Raw genomic sequence first — 15,604 nt, 5'->3', positions numbered from 1 at the left:
GGTATGCAGGGCGGGAGCCAGCAGCTGCCCCTGCCACTGGCAATAAGAAAACCCACCTGACAGAGCTGCAGCGGCTCCTCGACACGGCCTTCAACCTCGATGCCTTCAAGGACCTGGCCTGAGCACCGGCGCGGCACAGCATGCTCCTCTGTCTGTCTGTCCATATCGCTGTCCTTCACTCGCCTCCCCCCCTCAACTACAGATCTTGTCAACCCCACATTAGTGCCTGGAGTCCTTGTCTGCCTCATGCCAGGGTGGCACCAGTGCAGCCACCTTGGGAGCATGAGGGTTTGGGGGCTGCCTGCTGCCGTGGTGGGTAAGACCCATGGCCCTCCAAACCCGTGGAATGACTGGTCCCTGGGGCTCTTCTCTGAGGATATCCCATACCCCCCCAAGAGGCTGTGGTCCCCAGAGCTTTTCTATGGGAGTATCCAGTGCAACGAGTCAGATTCTTCGCAGTTCCTCAGTCTTGGACTAGCCCCTGTGCAGCCACTGCCTCTTGGAGGAGGGAGATAGGGCATATGCACGTCCTGAGGGCCCAGGCAGGTGTGAGAGTGCTGTGCCGCTGTCTCAGTTTTGCCTGTCCTTGGGGAGCCCGTTTTTCCCCCTCTGTGTCTGCACCATCCCCCAGCTCTCAGCCCCCACACGGACAGAGCTGGTGCTAAGTGGTGTTTCCTCTCATTGGAGATCCTGAGTGGGGGTTGAGGGAGGTGATCCCCGAATGTGGCTCATTGTTGGCATCTCTAGAGCCCACCGCGTCCTCCCTTGGGGGGTGAAGGCGACGAGGGCAACCTCAGCTGGGACTCGCTTTCGGTGTCCCCAGAACCCACCGCGGCTTTTCGGTGCGACGCTGGTCTTTCAGCTGCAGGAGGGAGGTCGGAGGGTACGCGTGTCACACCCCCTCGCCTACCCGTGGCTGTGCTGTCACACACCGGGTCGCACATGGTGTCATCGCACGCTGTCCGTGCGGCGCGGGCGGGTCCGCGTCCCTGCGCGCAACCCCTTCACAGGCGTGCGCACGTGCAAAGTGCCGTATGCACGCGCGTCTCGCGGTCCCGCCGCTGCGATCGCAGCGCCCGTCGTGCAGCCGCACGCGCTGCCCCTGGCGGGGCTACACGGGGCACGCGGGGGCGCGCGCTCCTCTGCTCCCCGCAGCCCGGGTCCTTCTTCGGCGCTCGGCTATCCGCGCCTGGCCGGGCGGGGGCGGGGCCCGCGTACTGATGAGCGCTCGGTCCCATTGTGCGCGGCCGTGGCCCGGCCCCGGCCCCGCCCCCCGCGGAGCTGCGGCCGCGCGCAGCTGAAGATCCCGCGCAGCCTCCGCGCAGCCGCGCGCGCCCCGCGCCGCCAGGGCCATCTTGGGCCGCCGCCGCGGTGAGAGCGGGAGCGCCGGGCGGGGGCACGGGCGGGGGGGGAAGACGGGCGGGGCTGGCGGTGCCCCCGCGGGCCCCCTCCGCCGTGGTGGGGGTGGTGGGAGCGGTTGCCATGGCAATGGGGGGCCCGGTCCCGGGGCCTGTCCGTGCGGTGCCGCCGGGGAAGGAGTGGAGGGGGCTGTCACCGCGGGCGAGGGGCGCCGGGGGCCAGTGGCTCCGTGGTGGCGGCTCCCGGGACACGGGGTAGGCCCTCTGCGGGTGATCCCCTCTCCGTGTCTTTCCTCGCGGCGACCCCGTCTCCGCCGCCCTCCCGCGGCGCCGGGAGGAACAGAAAGCGCCGGTGACCCCGCGGGCCCCCGCTGCCAGGCCCGGCTGGAAATACCCCGGGCAGCGGGGTGCCGGGCGGGGGGCCGCGTCCCTTCCCCGGGAAGTCCCCGTGGCTCCCCCCCGGCGCCCGCCGCCCCGGGGAGGTCTGACGCTGCGTTGGCCGGCGCGGGGGGGCGGCCCGGAGAGGGGGTGGCGCGTGCCGGCCGGCGCCCCGTGCCAGCCGCGGGCCGGACGCCAAGTCCCGGCCGCGGAGGCTGGGGGGTTGCGACGCCTACGGGCTGTCCCCCCCCCGCCCCGGCCTCTCCGGGGGCGGCTGCCCCTCACCCGCCGCTCCACTGCTTCCCGCAGCCCCAGTGACAGACGGTGCCGCCGTCCCGCAGTGCCCGCCGCGGCCTCGGAAGACCCAGCCCAAACCCGCTGATGAGCTCCATGAACCCCATGAAACCCTCGCTGCCGCCTGCGCCCCACGGGTGGGCGCCGGGGCAGCGTCCCTCCATCCATCCATGCATCTGTCGCCCCCATCCATCCCTCCATCCTTTCATCCATGCATTCATGCATCCATTCCCATGTCTGTCCCTCCATCCCTTCCATTCTTCATCTCTCCATTTCCTCAATCCTTCCATCCCCCAGTCCCCTCTGTCCCTCCATCCCTCTGTCCTTCATCTTCATTAATTTGTTTTTCTTTCTAGTGATGGTTCATTTGCATACGAGGCTGTTCCTTGGCAACCAAGCACCAATCAGCCACCGGGATCCCTCTCCGTGGTAACCACTGTCTGGGGTGTCAGCAACCCCTCCCAGAGCCAGGTACCAGTAGCACCCCTGCCCCAGGAACACCTCGGACCTGGATGCCATTGCCCCTACCTGACCCACTGCTTCCCTCTGCACCCTCCAGGTTTTTGGCAGCCCCATGGGCCCTGGGGGGAACAGCTCCAGCACCCCGCTGATGCCTGGCATGGCAAGCACCGGCTCGGGCATGAGCTCACCACCGTTCCTGCCACAGCAGCCCTTTGCTGAGGGGCCACCAGGGAAGGGGTATGTGCAGCCAAGTGTCTATGGCCGCAACACCTACCCCAGTGGGCCGGGCTTCCCTGCCAGGTAAGGCCAGCCCTGTGCTTTGTGGCCTGGCATGTGCCCTGCTGGAGGGCCACTGCATGTGCCTTTCTGCTTCTCTGTGCTCCAGCTACAATGGTGGCCCGAGTGGCCCCGGAGGGATGGGGCTCCCCTCACACGCCAGCCGGGCCACTGCTGATTTCACCCAGGCAGCAGCTGCTGCTGCTGTGGCTGCAGCTGCTGCCACAGCCACAGCCACAGCCACAGCGACGGTGGCAGCACTGCAGGAGAAACAGAGCCAGGAGCTGAGCCAGTACGGTGCGGTAAGAGCCTGGCTGTGGCAGAACCGGGGCACTGACAGCCCCTCCTGCCCTGCCATGACCCCTCTCTCTTCGTTGCTGCAGATGGGCACAGGGCAGTCTTTCAGCAGCCAGTTCCTGCCTCATGCTGGGCCCCGTGGCCCCAACAGCATGAGCCCGGCTGGCATGACAGGTGTTGTGGCCCCCTCTGGTGTCTCCCCTGTGAGCATGAGCCCAGTGCGGGCGCCCGGGACTGGCCCCCTCTATGGTGGGCAGCGAGTGCCTCAGCACGCCTACCCTGGCCCTTCCCAGAGCCAGCAGCTGCCCCGCCAGAGCCTTAAGCGGGCATACGCCAATGAGGTGAGTGCTGCGTTGGTGGAGGCTATGGCATATGGTGACCCCCTTTCCCACTGGTGCTGACTCCCTGGCCCCACAGGGGTACCCAGCACAGCAGTACCTCCAGGGCGGGCAGTACACTGCAGCTGGTGCCCAGTATGGCCCCAGCGCCCCCCAGTCCTCCGCTCCGTCCCCCTCATACCCTGGTCACAGGCTGCAGCAGAGCGTGGGCCAGTACCTCTCCGCTTCAGGCAGTGTTGGACCCTATTACAAGGTACCACAGGGGGAACGGTGGGCAAGGGGTGGAGGTCCGGGTGTCTGCCATTCCCCGGTGCCAGCCCCTGGAGACCCTCCTCCTCCCATAGCCAGCTGATCAGTTCAATGGGCAGAGCACCAGCTTCAGCACCTACAGCCAAGCAGCCGTCAATGGGGTGAGTCTGGCAGCAGGTGGGGTGAGTGCTGTGCTGGCCTGGCTGGACGCTGAGGGCGCATGCTGCCTCTACAGCCGGGCCGGTCGCTGCCGGGGTACCCCAGCTCACCACTGGCCAGGAACCCCACGCCACCCATGACGCCAGGCAGTGGCATCCCCGCCTATGCGTCCCCTGGTCAGGATGTCAAGTCACCCTTCCTGGCAGACATGAAGCCCAGCGTTGCCCCCCTGCACCCTTCCCCTTCGGGTAGGTGTCCCTGGTCCGGGTGAGGGGGGCACTTCACAGAGATCACCCCCATGCCTCAAGGCAGCACCGCTTCTAGCAGCTCTGTGGCCTTTGCGCCTTTAAATGGAGGGTGGGAGGGGCTTCAGAGAAGGGGGCGTGACCACAGCCAGGGTTTGGGAGCTGATTGAGGCAGGGGTGGGCTGCCTGTGGGGGTGGGACAGTAACGGGAGGGGCTTGTTAAAGGGGTGTGGCCTCAGGGGGCGGGGCTTTATCAGGGACAGTGGTTTGGTGGGGGGCTTCTACTTTTAGGATGGGACCATCTGCCTTGGGAGAGCTTGGATAGGACGTGGTTTCCTGGAGCGAGCGGGAGGAATCTTCGGTGGGATGGGCTTCCTCCATAGGGGTTGGAGTGGGGTGGCTCCCGGAGGTGGGGCCACTGTGAGTGGGAGGAGCTTCTTGCATGGGACTGCGGTTTCCGTGTGGGGGACGGCCGCGTAGCGGAGGTTGAGCTTCTTGCGAGGTGGATCTTTGTGCAGTGGGCGGGGCGCGGCTGGGGCATGGCCAGGGTGTGGCTGGGGCCCGAGGGGAAAGGTGTGTGTTTCCCTGATGGCGGCGTCTCGCAGGACCGCCCCCCGGCGAGGAGTTGCGACTGACCTTCCCGGTGCGGGATGGCGTGGTATTGGAGCCTTTCCGCCTGCAGCACAACCTGGCTGTCAGCAACCACGTCTTCCAGCTCCGTGACTCTGTCTACAAGACCCTCATGATGAGGTGGGGGCCCTGGAGCACCTTTTGTAGTGTCACACGGTGCTGCTTGGTGGGGTGCCGTACATCATGTGGTGTGGTGTGGTGTGAGGCTGTGCTGGGCAGCACAACTGCGCACTGCATGGTGCCGTGTGGCCTGGTGTTGCTTGGCACGGCGCTGTCCTGCATCACAGTGTGAAGTGTGACTTGGCGCAGCTGTACTTGCCATGGTTCAGCGTGGTATCGTGGTATTTGGCATGTTATGACACAGCCTGGCAGTTTGGGGTGTGGCTCGTCATAGCACAGCACGGTGGGACGTGGTGTGGACTGGCACAGTGCTATGCTGTGTGGTTTGTCACAGTGCCATTTGACACAGTGGTTTAGCACTGCATGATTCTGCATGGCTTGGAGCAGCATGCTGTGGTGACACATGGTGCAGTGGCTCGCGTGCGGACACACCCCCTGCCTGCCCCCAGGCCTGACCTGGAGCTGCAGTTCAAGTGCTACCACCACGAGGACCGGCAGATGAACACCAACTGGCCGGCCTCCGTGCAGGTGAGCGTCAACGCCACACCGCTCACCATTGAGCGTGGTGACAACAAGACCTCCCACAAGCCGCTCTACCTGAAGCACGTCTGCCAGCCCGGCAGAAACACTATCCAGATCACTGTCACCGCCTGCTGCTGTGTGAGTCACCAGGAGGGTACCAGGAGAGGAGGGAGGGAGGGTGGTGGCTGGGGCCACAGCTCAGCCTCCCATCTTTCCACAGTCCCACCTGTTCGTCCTGCAGCTGGTGCATCGGCCCTCGGTGCGCTCAGTGCTGCAGGGGCTCATCAAGAAGCGCCTGCTCCCCGCTGAGCACTGCATCACCAAAAGTGAGCACCTGGGTCCTGGGAGTTGGGAGGATGCACCGTGGCAGGGAGGCCGCAGCAGGATGGGGGTGATGGTGCACTACTGCCCAGGTGCCACCACGGTGCCACCCCATCCCAGTGTCCTGGTTCTGACCCTTGATGCCCCTCGCCCCCACCTTCCCAGTCAAGCGCAACTTCAGCAGTGGGACCATCCCGGGGACACCAGGGCCCAATGGTGAAGATGGCGTGGAGCAGACGGCCATCAAGGTGTCCCTCAAGTGCCCTATCACCTTCCGAAGGATCCAGCTTCCAGCCAGGGGTCATGACTGCCGGCACATACAGGTAGGGGTGGTGGTGACGGTGCTGGGGGTATCCCCCATCCAATATCCTGCCCCCTTCATCTCAGCTGCTGCTCTCCCCCACAGTGCTTTGACCTGGAGTCATACCTGCAGCTCAACTGTGAGAGGGGGACGTGGCGGTGTCCTGTCTGCAAGTGAGTGGGGGCCGCTATGGGGCCATGCCGTGGTGTCCCTGCCTGTCGGGCATGGGTGTGTGCTTCGCTACCTGTGGGGGATATATTTCCTGCCTTGGGAGAGGAGTAGTTCTTGCCCTAGGAGGAGGTTCTTGTCTGGTGGAGGTTCCCTTATCTCACCCTGCCTTCACTCTGCCTGCAGTAAGACAGCCCTGCTGGAGGGGCTGGAGGTTGACCAGTACATGCTGGGCATCCTGATCTACATCCAGAAGTAAGTGCATTCCCTTTGGCTGTCTGGCATCCATACCTGGTCCTGTGCCACCCCTGAGGGTCTGTGCAGCCAGTGCCCTCAACCTCACTTCCCCTGCCCTCCTGCTGCCCACAGTTCAGAGCATGAGGAGATCACCATCGACCCGACCTGCAGCTGGAAACCTGTCCCTATCAAACCTGATGTCCACATCAAGGAGGAACCAGAGGGGCCAGCACTGAAGCGGTGCCGGACACTCAGTCCCGCGCACATGGTGCTGCCCAACATCATGGAGATGATTGCAGCTCTGGGGCCTGGCTCTGTGCCCTTCCCAGCATTGTCACAACCTCCAGTGGGGGCTGCCACCGACTACGGCACCCCGGGTACGGGGGGACCCATGAGGGACAGGACTGAACCCCATCCCCGTATGTGTGTCCCCCAATTGCCCCATTTCCTCTCTCAGGTTCCAGCTTTCTGGGTCCTGGGGGCTTCCCAGAGCCTTTTGCCACCCCTGGCGTCCCTGGCACCTCAACGCTGAGTGACTTCACACCAGGGCCCCCCTCCATTTCCTACCAGCCCAACATCCCAGGTGGCCTTCTGGCCCCTGAGAAGCCTCCTGTGCCCCCTCTGCCTGCACAGGTCAGCTGGGCTATGGGTGGGGGGACTCCCCCCAAGCCCCCATGTCTCACTGGGAGGTCTGAGGGGTCCCAGGGAACGGAAGGTCTCACGGCTATATGCTTTCCCCCCTCTCGCCAGCTTCCCCCACCAGGACGAATGGAGCCGTCCCACCCTGCAGTGCAGACGGGGCTGCACAACACTCCCTCGGGCAGCCAGCCAGCCTCCACGCTGCACTCCCGGAGCGCAGTGGCACGGCAACCCCTGGGACCCCCGGCCCAGACTGCCGACCTGGTCTTCCCCCCCACACCCAGCATGGCCGCGGCGGGTGATGGCTCGGAGCCTACCCTCGACGTGAGTACTCATAGGGGTGGACAAGGGTCCTGCTGCTGGCTCGGGACCCCAGCTGCTGCAGGGGGGTGGGCAGAAGCTGCAGGGAGCCGATCATCACACACTGCCGCCCCCAGCTCCTGCCCGAGCTGACGAATCCTGACGAGCTGCTCTCCTACCTTGGGCCCCCCGACCTCCCCAGCAGCAGCAACGATGACCTCCTCTCCCTCTTCGAGAATAACTGAGCCATCCTCGCCCCCCCCTCCAGGGGCTGGGGGGCAGCACTGTGTGCCCCTGCCCGCTGCAGAGCTGGGACCCCCACAGCGGGGGCTTTCTCAAAGGGCTGCGATGGGACAGACGGGCTGAGCCCCCCCAGAAGCACAAGGCTGTATATAGTGTAGAAACACTACTGCTCCCCTGAGACTCCCCATATTTAAAGGCAAGTGCGTCACTGCGGGGCTGCCCGTGCCCCCCTATCAATGTGCAAATGCTGCTGCCCCTTATACCGCACTGGTCTGGTGTGGGGTGCGGAGCTCAGCTCGCACTGCACCCGCGCCGAGTTGCCCTGTATGTCCCCGACGGCTATTAAAAGATCCTTCTGCAGGGTCACGTGTGTCCCCCCATCTTTTGTCATCCCGCTGTGAAGCTGGCCCCGCAACCCCTCTCCGGGCAAGCAGGGACGATCCTCGGTTGGCGGGCGGATCCAGCCCTCTCTCCGGGCAGCGGGGGGAGGGGTGTGTCCCGAGTAGCGAGGGAATTCTGCCCTATCCCCGAGCAGCGGCGGCCCGGCCGGGACCTGTGGCGTCAATCATTAACCGGGGCCGGCCGGGCGGTGCTGCAGTTCGACGGCGGAGGGGGGGAAGCGGGTGTCCGTCCCCGCGTCGAGCGGTAGGCTGCCAGTGCTGGGCCGCAGCTCTGGCAGAGCCAAGGCCCACACGCTCCCCTGGTGTGTGCCGTCCTCCCCATCCCCTGGTGCCGCCGTATCCCCGCCGCCCCACTGAACTGCCCCACACGGCGGCCTGACGCCGCACCCGCCTTCCCTTCTGTCGCTCCCGCTCCCGCTCCCGCCCCATCCCGCCTCTCCTTGCTCTCCACACAGCGCATGCGCGCCCTGCCCAGCCCCGAACCGCGGCCCCCGCCCCGCCCGCGCTTTTTCCCCCCCTTCCCCCCTCTTTCAAACGCGGGGCCGCCGATTGGTTGTCTGCCCTGCCACTCCGCCATTCCGCCAGCGGCCGTTGGCCGGTGCTGCGGGGGAGGCGGGCCCTCCTCTACGCTATATAAGGGGCGGCGGGGCGCTGCGCTCCTTCTGCTGCGCCGCGCCTCCTGCACGGACGAGTGTCTGCTGCCCTGTTCGTGTCTCGCCATGGCCAACCCCGTCGTCTTCTTCGACATCGCCGCCAATGGCGAGCCCCTGGGTCGCGTCACCTTCGAGGTGGGCGCGAGAGGCGACTGGGGAGGGGCGGGGGGCGCCGTTGCCATTTACTTGCCGGGCGCGCGGGGCCGGTGGGGGATCAGCAGGCGCTGCGCGTGCGCGGCAGGAGCGCGTTGGTGTGGCTACGGGACTGCGGCGCTCCTGGCCCGGCGGGGCGAACAAAGGGCCCCGCAGCGTCGCGCTCGACGAGCTCGAGGAGCGGCGGCGCGATGCCAGCCCAGGGCGCGCCATCGCCCGGGGTAGTTCGTTCGCACCTGATCCAGTACTGCTGGTTCCCCGTTACCGCTGGCCTCGCTACCACCGTGTTCCCGCCGCGCCTCCGCTCCGCCCCGGGTCCTGGGGCGCGCGGCAGTTCCCCCCCCCCACCCCCACTGCGGGTCGCGGCCGTGTCTGCTTCGCCGCCATTTTATCGCAGGGCCCCCGGAGCATCGGGATGAGCCGTGTCGAGCTCCCCCGGGCAATGCTGCCCGAGTCTGGGGATGCTGGCGGAGAGTGCTGGCAAGCCGATCGCCGCGGGATTGTCGCTGGAGGGCTAAGCATTTGTCACCCCGCCCGGGGCGCAGAGCATCCCTGGCACGGCTGGGCCTGCTCCGGGCGCCGCGGCTGCTGCAGATTCGGGGCCGCGCTCTCGCACGGGTGGCGCATACAGCCCAAAATCCTCCTGAAGCGTTGGGAGGCGGCGCGCGCGCGCCCCACCCAGGAAGGCTTCAGGCACATTAATGTTTAATTTAATCCAGGCCAGCGGAACGAATGCTTCTCTGCCCCGCTGGTGAGACGCGCGATGCCGCAGCTGTTAGTTCAGAGCCTGCAGATAACAGAGTGAGGCGGGGAGGGATCTAGAGCTGCTGGCACGGCTGAGAAGCTGTCGCCTGGAGGGGGTTCCTGGGCTCTAAGTAGTGTCTGGGGTGATTCCCGCGGTGTGAAGGTAGTCTCGGGGAGTGGGGAGGCAGTGGCCAGTCACCAGCTGAGATTTGACAAGTGTCTTTCCTGTCTTCACAGCTGTTTGCAGACAAGGTCCCGAAGACAGCAGGTTCGTAAAGCAACTTTGTCTCCACTGCATTCACGTCAAGCCCTAGTACTGTGCTGAACTCTTGACAAATAAAGCTGATCATGGTGGCCTTTTATTTCCTTTGCAGAAAATTTCCGTGCTCTGAGCACTGGTGAGAAGGGATTTGGCTACAAGGGGTCCTGCTTCCACAGAATCATTCCTGGGTTCATGTGCCAGGTGTGTGGTGCTCCTGCTGCAGTGGGTAGGTGGGTGGGTGAGGCAATCTGGCACTCCGGTGGGATTTGGAGTTGGATGCTGGCAGGTTTAGGGTGGGAGATTGGTTCTGCCTCTTGTCTGCACCCAGTTCCAGAGAGTTCTTCTGCACCCATGACCTGAAATGCTGCCTTATTTTACAGGGTGGTGACTTCACGCGCCACAATGGCACTGGAGGCAAATCTATCTATGGGGAGAAGTTCCCAGATGAGAACTTCATCCTGAAGCACACGGGCCCTGGTATCCTGTCAATGGCTAATGCCGGCCCCAACACGAACGGCTCCCAGTTCTTCATCTGCACTGCCAAGACTGAGTGGTGAGTTGTGGGCTATGGGAGGAGAAGCTTGTGGATCTCCATCTGGGAGATATTGGGGGATATTGGGGACAAGCTGTGACTGGTGGTGCTTCTCCGGCAGGTTGGATGGCAAGCATGTCGTCTTTGGCCGTGTCAAGGAGGGGATGAATGTGGTGGAGGCCATGGAGCGCTGTGGCTCCAAAGACGGCAAAACAAGCAAGAAGATCACCATCACTGACTGCGGGCAGCTCTCGTAAACCCTTCTCTCACCAACTGACCATTCCTTGGGCAGCCTGGGCACCACACCCCGCTGCAGCTCACCCGCTCCCACTCCAGTCCTGATGTACTGCTGCGTTTCTACTGGGTCACGGTCCCACTGGGCCGCAGTTACCTTCGAGTCTAAATAAAACGAGTTAAACTACATACGCCATAGCAGTCCCCTTCTGTCTCCAGCTGGGGAGGGCAGGGTTTGGCACTGGTGAGAGCAGAAAAAGGTGTTGAGGGAGCAGAAGGACCCCTGTCAGTGGGGTGGTTACACCTGGCCCTCAGTAGGATCCAGAGTGAAGACTGGTTTGGGCACTGAACTGATCCATGGGGATCCCCAGTACTTCAGCTGAGGAAGGATTCTGTTCCTTTACTGACTGCCTTACACTTGTAAGTATGGGAAGGGCAGTGACACCCACCTTGTGGTGCTTTGTCAGTCTGTTTCAACAGGTGACATTTGGTAGAGCTGGTGTGGGCTGTCCTGCGATGAGGATCCCAGTTTTTCCAGTAAGGGAGAGCTCCCATCTGCCATCTTCCTGTTAAAGCAACCTAGTTTGGAGGTGGTTCTCTGTCATAGGTGTCCCAGTGATCCCTGTCGGGGGGTATTGGTCTCAGCTTGGGGGTGCCCAGCTCTTAAAATTCCAGGTTTGCCACAGTTGCAGTTGGCAGTGGGGTGATTGGTGCACCCAGTTCAAGGCTGGGTTCCCAGCTCCAGGGTGATTCCAGTGCTAGTTTAAAGGTACCTGGATGGGAATAAACTCTAGGGTCCTGTGGGTCCAGCAAAGCAAGGTCTAGCCCCTTGGCCCCTTTTTTTAGTGCACCTGCAGCATCTGAAGGGCGCTGAACTCCCATCCCCTGTACCTGGAGCTGCACCACCACAACCCACGTGTGGGCTCTGCCTTGGATGACCCCTGGTGTCGATGAGGTGACCCCACAGCGCTGGTGGTGCAGCCCACAGGGTCTGAAAGACAGATGAAGCCGGCAGCAGCTTCTTCCCCATTGCTCCGGGACTGCAGAGTAGAGGAGGTGTAGGGGCTTTCTGGTGACACACAAGAGACAAGGCAAGGGAAATTCTTCTGCAAGGCACCAAGGTGGTATGAGGGAAGCTTTTCTGTGATGCACTGGGCAGACCTGCCCTTTTCCCTGTGGGGTCAGGCGTGCCATCCCTCCACGGCCCCCGTGCTCAGTGCCTCCCTCCTGCCTCAGCCCCGTGGTGCTCTGGGCCCTTGGCTTCCATTGGTGCCCAGGCACCCCTTGAGGACTTTCCACCCAGGCTGGCCTGGAGCACAATGAAGGCTCCCTATAGCTCCTGCTCTTCACTGTCATCTCCCTCACACTGGCAGCCCCCGCAGGGGAGGACAGCCACTTGTTGCCTCACAACCCTTCTCCACACCTGGGACAGACCTCTGGCACAGCCATGTCAGTGCTCCCTGGGAAGGGGCATGTGAATGTCACAGAATTTTGCCTCCCCAGCAGCAAGATCAAGGGTCACCTCTGGCTCATAGCAGCAAGACACAGCCATTGGATCCACATTCAGCCCCAGTTCTTCTGCTCTTGCATTTTCGTCATGAGATGAACAGCTCTCCTTTGGATGGAGACTATAGCTGCAGCTCTGAAGGGAAAGAATATTGAGCAGCAGCATTACATGCACAAAAACCTGAGACTGGGAGAAAGTGCTGCAAAACATGCCCAGCAACTGAAGTTGTTTGGCCAAGGCCATAGTATGGGCTTCAGCTTAAAAAGAAGTGAACACAAAGCACTGCATCTTCCTCAGCCTGCCTGGCCCCCAGTCTCAGCCTCGTACCAGAGTGCCCAGGAACAGTACTTCATGCCTCACACACACTGCTACTGTCACGCCCAGTATCTGCATCCCCCACCTCATACAAGTATTGGTGAGTTCCTGGGTTTGCTGCTGTTACAACCCAGACGACTGTGCTCCTGGTCAGTGTTTATTATTCTGCCTTTATTCTGAAACTGAAGCTGTCCAAGAGTGGGTTCTGTTTCTGTGGGGGCTGAAGGGCTCTGGGCTAGTCCTGCAGTGCACTCTGGTTGAGTTGAATAGCTACAGGGATCGACTGGAGCAGACTGTTAGGTGCCTACCTAGACTGGGAGGGGCCAGTTCCCTGGTGCTCTGGGGGAGATGATCTGGTTTTCTAGGCACAGGTAGTGACTGTTGGTTCATGGCCCAGCTCTTAGAGCTGCTGGGGCAAGCAGCCCAGCTGTTCAGGCACAAGGGATGGCTGCTCGTGTCAGAATGGTTTGTGCCTTCTCCATCCTACCTTGAGGAAGAAAGGATGCCTATTGATAGCAGAGTCAGTCTGGTCCATATGGGTAGGGCAGGATATTCCTCTGGAATGCTGGGATGCCTAATTGCCGGAACTCCCAGGACAGTTTCTCTGCAGCCAATACAAGGGAGGAAGAGAGATTGCCTTTGTACTCCTGAACCAGGTTGAGCCACTTCGCCATCGATGCTCCTCTGTCTCTCCAGGCCATCACTGCCAGTGAACTGGGAAATGAGTTCCTCCACGTGGATCACATGCATTGAGCTTTGTCTGGATCTCTGGGTAACTGTGCATCATGAGGCTGACCCCTTGACACATGTCTGGGATCTTTGTTTAGCCTGATGAGAATTTATAGTGAACATTCCACCCCTGACAGGTGGGTTGTGACATGACACCTGCCTTTCCTTCCCACTCCCCCCCACAACCTAGAACCTGGCAATATCCTCCAGGGACTCCCAAATTCCCCTGGTACTCTACAGATCTTCCAAGAACCTCCCCAAATCCATTTTGGGAACCCTCCCAAACAACCCCTGGGACCCTTCCAAATCCACTCCAGGACTCCCAGTGTTCCCCAGGATGCCCTTGAATCTCCCCAATCCCTCAGGGATGCCTTGGTACCCTCCAACAGCTCCTCAGGAGTCCCTCAAATCCATCTTGGGACCCTCAACATCCATCAGGACTCCCCTCCAACTCCCATCACCCTCTCAGGCCCCTCAAATCTACCCAGGGTCCCCCCAAATCAACTCTAGAAACCCTAAATCAGCCTCACCCCCTAACAACCCCTGGGACACTGCACCCTCCCTAAACCCCCCAAATCCACCTTGCACTCCCCAAATCAACCCTGGGATCCTCACAAACAACCCCTGGGACACCTCAAATCCACTCAAGGACATCCTGACTCCTCAAATTCACCACCGTCCCCACCACCCCCCCCTTTCTGCCCCAGACACCCTCTACTCCCTGGGACTCCTCTGGCAGCCCCTAAATGTAACCTGGAAACCTCTCCCTCCCAGGACTCCCCCAAACACCTACTAGGACCCTTCAAACCCCTCCAGACTGCCCTCTTCCCAGTCCACCCTGGAACAACAAATGCCACCTTCAGAAACGCCACAGGCACTCTCTGGAACCCTCCAACCCCCCTCCAGACCCCCTAAATCAACCTCACTACACCCCAGAGTGACTGGGAATCTCACCCCCCCCAAGGACCCTCCAACCCCCAATTAGACGTCCCCAAATCCACCCCAGCATCTCCCCACACAGCCCCCAGGACCCCCTCGGGTTCCTCACTACCTTCTGGATCCCCCAAATCCATCCTGAGAAGTACAAACCTCTGTTGAGAAGCCCCTGGGACCCCCTAAACACTTCCTGCAACCCCCTAGGACCACCCCTACTCAATGGCCCCCCCCTCCACACTGTTCTGGCCCCACCATGTCCTTGCCCTTCCCCCACCACGTGGTGGCCTTGTCCTCCTGCAGTGTCCTTCTATGCCTCCTGATGTCCTTGTGTCCACCCATCCCCCAGAGGCCTCCCAGACTGGATGTCCCCTGTGGCCCTTCCCCTGTGGTGGCACTGTCTCCCTGTCCCATTAGATGGTCCCTAGAGAGTTGTCTCCATGCCCCCAGGGTGTCATTGGGTCCCCTTTCTGGATGTCACCCCCTTGTCCCTCCATCTGGGGTGTCCCAACAGTGAGTGTCCCCAGGCTGACAACCAGGGTATTCCCATGTCCCCGACATGTCCCCAAGGTCTCCCCAGGGTGATGGCTCCAGACCAGGATGTCCTCATATCTTCCCATATCCTGGTGTCTCCCACAGCCCTCCTCCATGTCCCCTATGCCCCTCCACATCATTCCCACTCCTGTGCCTTCCATGACCCCCAATATCTCCTTGTCCCTCCCCCATATTCCACTCATGTCTCCATGGCCCCATATGTCCCACCATGTCACCACATCCCCCACGTCCTCCAACATTCCCCATGTCCCTCTGTTCCCCTACATCCCACTCTCCCATCCCCTGTCACACCTGCAGGAAGTCTGCTTGCTCTTCACTCAGGGGGCCCCTTACCATAGGTATGGCCCTGCTGGTGCTGCAGGAGGTGAGGGCCAGGAGGCTAAGGGTGGTCCAAGGGGGATCTCCCATGGAAGTTGAAGGACGGGGGCTGGGACAGTTCTATGGGCACTTGGAGGAGAGCTGTGGATGCTGGGTGGGGGTGGGGGTGTCCAGAGGGGCTGTGGCAGATCCTGTCGTTTTTGGGGGTGTCTCTGGGGGACTGGGGAGGCCTAGGAGGATCTCTGTGGTGATAAGGGGATGTCACTGGGGCTAAGGGAGAGTCCATGGGGGCTGAGAGGTTTGTAGAGGGGGGAGTCTATGGCCTCCGTGGATGGGGGGCTAGCGGGAAGTGCTATGGGGGGGCCCCTTCGTCCAGAGGGAGGTCTGTCAGGGTATGGGGGAGGGTCACTCGATGTTGGGGCCCACTCCCCACTTCTAGGGGCACATGGGGTTTGAGCTGCCTGCGGTTGGATTTGAAAGGATCCTGTGCCCTGATACTGTTTAGGGGATTGCTACTCCTGGGGGATGCTGTGAAGGGGTCGGGGATGCTGAGGCGCTTCAGAGTGCAGGTAATGGAGAACACATACCTGTGCTCACTGCCTACTATGTCATCCTGTTCCCCAAGGACTTGCAGTTGGCCCGACACCTGCAGGGACTCCAGAGGGGGAGCATCTGATGGGGGACACGCCCAGTATCCCCACACCATGACCCAACCCCTGGCACCCTCCCAC

The 15,604-nt window shown here is 62.2% G+C and overlaps 2 protein-coding genes and 1 long non-coding RNA gene across 14 annotated transcripts in view; 2 read left to right on the top strand and 1 right to left on the bottom strand.

Moving 5' to 3' along the window:
- The window catches only part of OGDH (oxoglutarate dehydrogenase), a 29,016-nt gene extending 28,799 nt beyond the window's left edge, over nt 1-217 (top strand). For all 8 annotated transcript variants that reach the window (XM_014891373.2, XM_014891374.2, XM_014891369.2 and 5 more), the window contains one exon: nt 2-217. In XM_014891373.2, the coding sequence (XP_014746859.1) occupies nt 2-122 (121 nt within the window). In that variant the 3' untranslated portion in view covers nt 123-217. The remainder of the gene's footprint in view (nt 1) is intronic.
- Nucleotides 141-10,705, top strand: LOC106862402 (peptidyl-prolyl cis-trans isomerase A). 5 transcript variants are annotated; one of them, XM_088179998.1, is made up of 21 exons: nt 2,103-2,167; nt 2,387-2,501; nt 2,590-2,792; nt 2,878-3,070; nt 3,152-3,406; nt 3,483-3,656; nt 3,748-3,813; nt 3,888-4,059; nt 4,662-4,806; nt 5,256-5,466; nt 5,549-5,654; nt 5,815-5,972; nt 6,056-6,123; nt 6,305-6,373; nt 6,488-6,732; nt 6,813-6,988; nt 7,106-7,318; nt 9,726-9,756; nt 9,863-9,951; nt 10,131-10,303; nt 10,404-10,705. In XM_088179998.1, the coding sequence occupies exons 1-21, from the start codon at nt 2,118-2,120 to the stop codon at nt 10,537-10,539; spliced, it is 3,048 nt and encodes a 1,015-aa protein (XP_088036124.1). In that variant the 5' UTR covers nt 2,103-2,117; the 3' UTR covers nt 10,540-10,705. The 5 variants fall into 5 exon arrangements, with proteins under 5 accessions (XP_088036123.1, XP_088036122.1, XP_014746862.2 ...); XM_088179997.1 differs by lacking the exons at nt 2,103-2,167; nt 9,726-9,756; nt 9,863-9,951; nt 10,131-10,303; nt 10,404-10,705 and adding exons at nt 141-316; nt 7,432-7,900 and having other exon boundaries at nt 2,590-2,729; XM_088179996.1 differs by lacking the exons at nt 2,103-2,167; nt 9,726-9,756; nt 9,863-9,951; nt 10,131-10,303; nt 10,404-10,705 and adding exons at nt 141-316; nt 7,432-7,900.
- Nucleotides 9,832-13,685, bottom strand: LOC148220961 (uncharacterized). The gene is made up of 2 exons (XR_015808685.1): nt 12,826-13,685; nt 9,832-12,158 (listed from the first exon to the last, which is right to left on the bottom strand). It is a non-coding gene; the product is annotated as an uncharacterized LOC148220961 (long non-coding RNA).
- Nucleotides 13,686-15,604: the final 1,919 nt, after the last annotated feature.

Source organism: Sturnus vulgaris, chromosome 28, assembly GCF_052056855.1.
Source record: "Sturnus vulgaris isolate bStuVul1 chromosome 28, bStuVul1.hap1, whole genome shotgun sequence".
Taxonomy (NCBI): domain Eukaryota; kingdom Metazoa; phylum Chordata; class Aves; order Passeriformes; family Sturnidae; genus Sturnus; species Sturnus vulgaris.
This window is presented reverse-complemented; position numbering and strand designations above follow the sequence as displayed.

Bases quoted from the DNA above. Each gene is read 5' to 3' on its own strand.
- LOC106862402 (XM_088179998.1), top strand. From the start codon at position 2,118: ATGAGCTCCATGAACCCCATGAAACCCTCGCTGCCGCCTGCGCCCCAC. The intron at 3,407-3,482 runs GTGAGTGCTGCG...CTGGCCCCACAG, and splicing joins AGCGGGCATACGCCAATGAG to GGGTACCCAGCACAGCAGTA. The intron at 9,757-9,862 runs GTTCGTAAAGCA...TTTCCTTTGCAG, and splicing joins CAAGGTCCCGAAGACAGCAG to AAAATTTCCGTGCTCTGAGC.